Source organism: Camelina sativa, chromosome 4, assembly GCF_000633955.1.
Source record: "Camelina sativa cultivar DH55 chromosome 4, Cs, whole genome shotgun sequence".
In the NCBI taxonomy this organism is placed as follows: Eukaryota; Viridiplantae; Streptophyta; class Magnoliopsida; order Brassicales; family Brassicaceae; genus Camelina; species Camelina sativa.
In genome coordinates this window covers 23084543-23088036 of record NC_025688.1, presented here as the reverse complement: position 1 = coordinate 23088036, position 3494 = coordinate 23084543, and the positions used below count along the sequence as shown (strand labels likewise).

Here is a 3494-nt window from a genome sequence, read left to right as displayed (position 1 = left end):
AATAGCAGAATAAACATTACAATTTACCTTTAGCAGACAGGTTGTGTTGGATTTACAGAATTGCAATACAAACCACCTGAGAAGTATATCTAATACTTCTATTATCTCCTTTGAAACAGATGGAAGTGCCTGCGGCGAAAAGGAAGGAAGATTACTTTAAATAAAAATAAATAATAATAAGATCTAGCAGATGAATAAGATTCTAACACAAGATATCCGCATTCTAACATAAGATAGCTGCTACCTTCTGTAGGATTTCCAGCCCATCTACTTGTTTCTTGAAGTCGGGGCTCAACAATCGTTTTTGCAAGTCTTCCCTAAAAAATTTCACCATATCATTCTGCACCAACCACCCAACTTTGGTTATAACATGATCCTAATGCAGAACTCATTCAAATCCTCTAGAAATCAAACCTCAAGATCCTGAATCTGTTCTGGTCGCAGCTCCTCAAATTTTATTCTACGAACCACCACCCTCTCCCTGTCCTCCTGCAATTTAAACACACAAAAAATATATATATATATATAAATCAACTTTTTGTCATCCTACACAATACCTGTGGAAATATTTACAAATTCTTTGGAAACTTATCCAACCTTATTGGAGTCCTTAGTATTTAGCAAAGCCTGTGACTGGATAGCTATATCATGGACAGACGTAATAAGACTTGAGCCCTTTGTTGGTACGGCTCTCTTCAGAAACACAAAACTAGTCAGATATTATAAATTGTGTACAAAATTATATATATGTTAAGAAATAGAAACGTACTGATCTGTTTCCTTGCTTCAAGGTACCATTTGAAGTTGATTTTGAAATCTTTGAAACACCTTTAGACACTGGCCCCCCCATAGCTTTTGATGTTTCAAATGGTTCTGAAAACAACACCATTAGCTTGAACAGAGAAAAAAACGAATGAAGAAGAGAAAACATGACAATCAGACAACCAGATCATGGAGAGGTACCTTGAACAAATCCTGGTCTTACTTTTTCAAGCACAAGAGCTAGAGCTGGGCCTTGGATATCTTTGAGATGCTTTTCAATCTGAAAAAAATACAAACATCTAATCAGATACTGAGTTCTAGCCCTGAATAGAACAAGCTAACCCAAGATACCTACAGTTTCTTGTCCACTGACTCTCAAGATCTCAGAAATGCATCCTTCGGCTGCTTTTCGCACATCTGCTGATTTGTCCTGGAAAGATTCATTGAAGGATAAAATTATAAACAATCGTAATCACTGTTTAAAGCAGATGAGGCGGTATAACAATTTTAGATGAGTCACCGTCATTGCGGTGCTTGCAGGTTTCAGTAAATGTATAGCATCCACAAAGTCACTTAATCCAGTAAGCTGTTTTGTCAACCAATCAAAAAGATCTTTACGTCCTTCTGCTCCCATTTTCCCATCTGTTAGAGCTATTATAATGTAAGGAATCTGCATTAACAGGAAATATAGTTTTAGTTGACTAAATTATAGCAACAAGCAAAAGACAAGCCTCAAAAAGATTATCACCAACCATTTTGTCAAGATGCACAGCACCAAGCCACGAATCAAGAGCAGCCAAGGTGCATTCCCTCATGTGCTTCTTGTTGTCACCGAGACATTTCAGAACATCCGATAGAATTCCCTGAAGTAGATAACTCAAGTATATGGTAAAACTGGCAAGCAGTGATATTTCAGTGTACAAATTATTTTCAATGCTTGACATGTATCACCAACCTTGCTCGCCTTCTCAACAGCTGGTCCCATAGCTGCAGCAACACCTCCAATGGTAGTCAATGTTTGCATAACAAGATTTTTGTTACTATCCAACAGGCGTCCTCTAAGACCACCAAATAATTCTCCTATCGAATGTGACAAAACATACACATATAACAATAAGGAATCATGACTTCATTTTGGATATGAAAAATCTAAAATAACAGAGAATTATGGGAAAAGTTCTGACTTCATACCAGTTCCAGTTGGTTGGATACGTTTATTAGCCTCTTCCAGAATTTTATTGACACCTTCAATTGACTCTAAACGCATCTACAAAATTTTAAACGACTCAATTTTAACTCTACCGCTTAAAATAAGTTTCCACAGAAGAATTGTTAGGTTTAGACAACAAAAGAAGACTTCCAATTTATAGAGCACCTTCCAATCAGGACTCTCAAAGCCCTTAAGAAGATTAGGGGTAATCTTGCTACTGATATCTTCTCTAGGTAAGCCATCCAGCCCTCCAGCAGATGTTGATGTTGAAACTGACGTCTTAACAACTCTCTTCGGAGCCGCAGTCCCCTGATGAACAGAATATAAGTACAGCAAGAAAAACAAGAAATCCAAAAATCAAGGCAATCCACACAAATGTATACCTCGAAAGGGTTTTTCTCATATTCGGTGTCAAGTGCACTTAGTAGTGCAGGTTTGACATCATTAAGAAACCCTTTAATGTCTGCAAACAGAATTACCATAGTTTAATTCAGTGTTAAGATATGTTATTCTACAAATCACAAGTTAGACAAATATAAAACAACTTAAATGAATTCGTAGCTACCTGGACCAACAAACTTGTGTAAAGCACCCAAGAGTTTAATTGTAGCATTTCTGGTCGCAGCTGTACTTGATTGCAGCCCAACATCCTTACAAAAATCTATCAAATCCTGCCAAATGGACAGAAAAACCTCATAATGTAAAAAACCTAGATACTGCAGTTTAATAAACAGGGATTTCAGGAGCTGGGAATTTTCTAAGAGGAAAAAACTTCAGAACCTTAAGCTTCAAAAGTGAGACACCAAAGTCATCAACTGCAGAAACCATCCATAACAAGCCTTCACTAAGAACCTTTGGATTCTTGTGCTCTTTCATGATTTTGAAAAGCTACAAACAAAAGCCATATATTGTCATTATGATCATATTAAAAAGAAAGTTAAAGAAAGTTGACCAAACCAGTACTTACCCTCTCGAAAACAAATCCAGGACCAACTGCCTCGCAGAAAGCTGTAAGGCATTTCATAGCAGAAGCTCGTGTCTTTATATCTGCAACTCGTTCACTAGTGCCTAGTGAATTAATAGAAAAACTCACGCAAATTAGCTTAGAACTAATTCTTAAGAAAAAATTAAAACTGACGTCAGGATTCAGCATTCACCAACTGAAGGTAGCTTTTTCAATACTAACCTGTAATACAAAGTACGACACATTTCTTAGGAAACTTCGCCGCAGTCGAAGATATGTAAGTGATGATTTCGATGACCTGTTGCTGAACCTGCATTCCAAGTAATAAGCTCATGTACTTACTAATTAAATCTGGGGGTGGGGGGGGTGGGGGGGTGTTAATTCTTAAAAAAAATACAAATAAGAAGAATTTAGATAGAATAACAAGCATACCTGCACATTTTTCTCATTCCAACCAGGAACCGCACACAACAACCGGACCAAGATTTCCACTGACTTGTCTAGTTCTTGTAGACCTTCTATCTCTTCTTTCAAAGCCAAAGTTGCTGCACGGCAATA

At 37.1% G+C, this 3494-nt stretch overlaps 1 protein-coding gene across 1 annotated transcript in view; it reads right to left on the bottom strand.

The window, feature by feature from the left end:
• LOC104784204 (protein MOR1-like) overlaps positions 1 to 3494 on the bottom strand; it is a 10925-nt gene that overhangs the window by 1399 nt on the left and 6032 nt on the right. The window contains exons 16-33 of the mRNA XM_010509261.1: positions 3369 to 3481; positions 3159 to 3246; positions 2940 to 3040; positions 2753 to 2860; positions 2538 to 2643; positions 2356 to 2435; positions 2138 to 2281; positions 1954 to 2029; positions 1718 to 1842; positions 1515 to 1625; positions 1283 to 1432; positions 1118 to 1192; positions 964 to 1042; positions 770 to 873; positions 598 to 693; positions 415 to 489; positions 245 to 340; positions 21 to 129 (exon numbers count right to left, since the gene is read on the bottom strand). Of these exons, the coding sequence (XP_010507563.1) occupies positions 21 to 129; positions 245 to 340; positions 415 to 489; positions 598 to 693; positions 770 to 873; positions 964 to 1042; positions 1118 to 1192; positions 1283 to 1432; positions 1515 to 1625; positions 1718 to 1842; positions 1954 to 2029; positions 2138 to 2281; positions 2356 to 2435; positions 2538 to 2643; positions 2753 to 2860; positions 2940 to 3040; positions 3159 to 3246; positions 3369 to 3481 (1836 nt within the window). The remainder of the gene's footprint in view (positions 1 to 20; positions 130 to 244; positions 341 to 414; positions 490 to 597; positions 694 to 769; positions 874 to 963; positions 1043 to 1117; positions 1193 to 1282; positions 1433 to 1514; positions 1626 to 1717; positions 1843 to 1953; positions 2030 to 2137; positions 2282 to 2355; positions 2436 to 2537; positions 2644 to 2752; positions 2861 to 2939; positions 3041 to 3158; positions 3247 to 3368; positions 3482 to 3494) is intronic.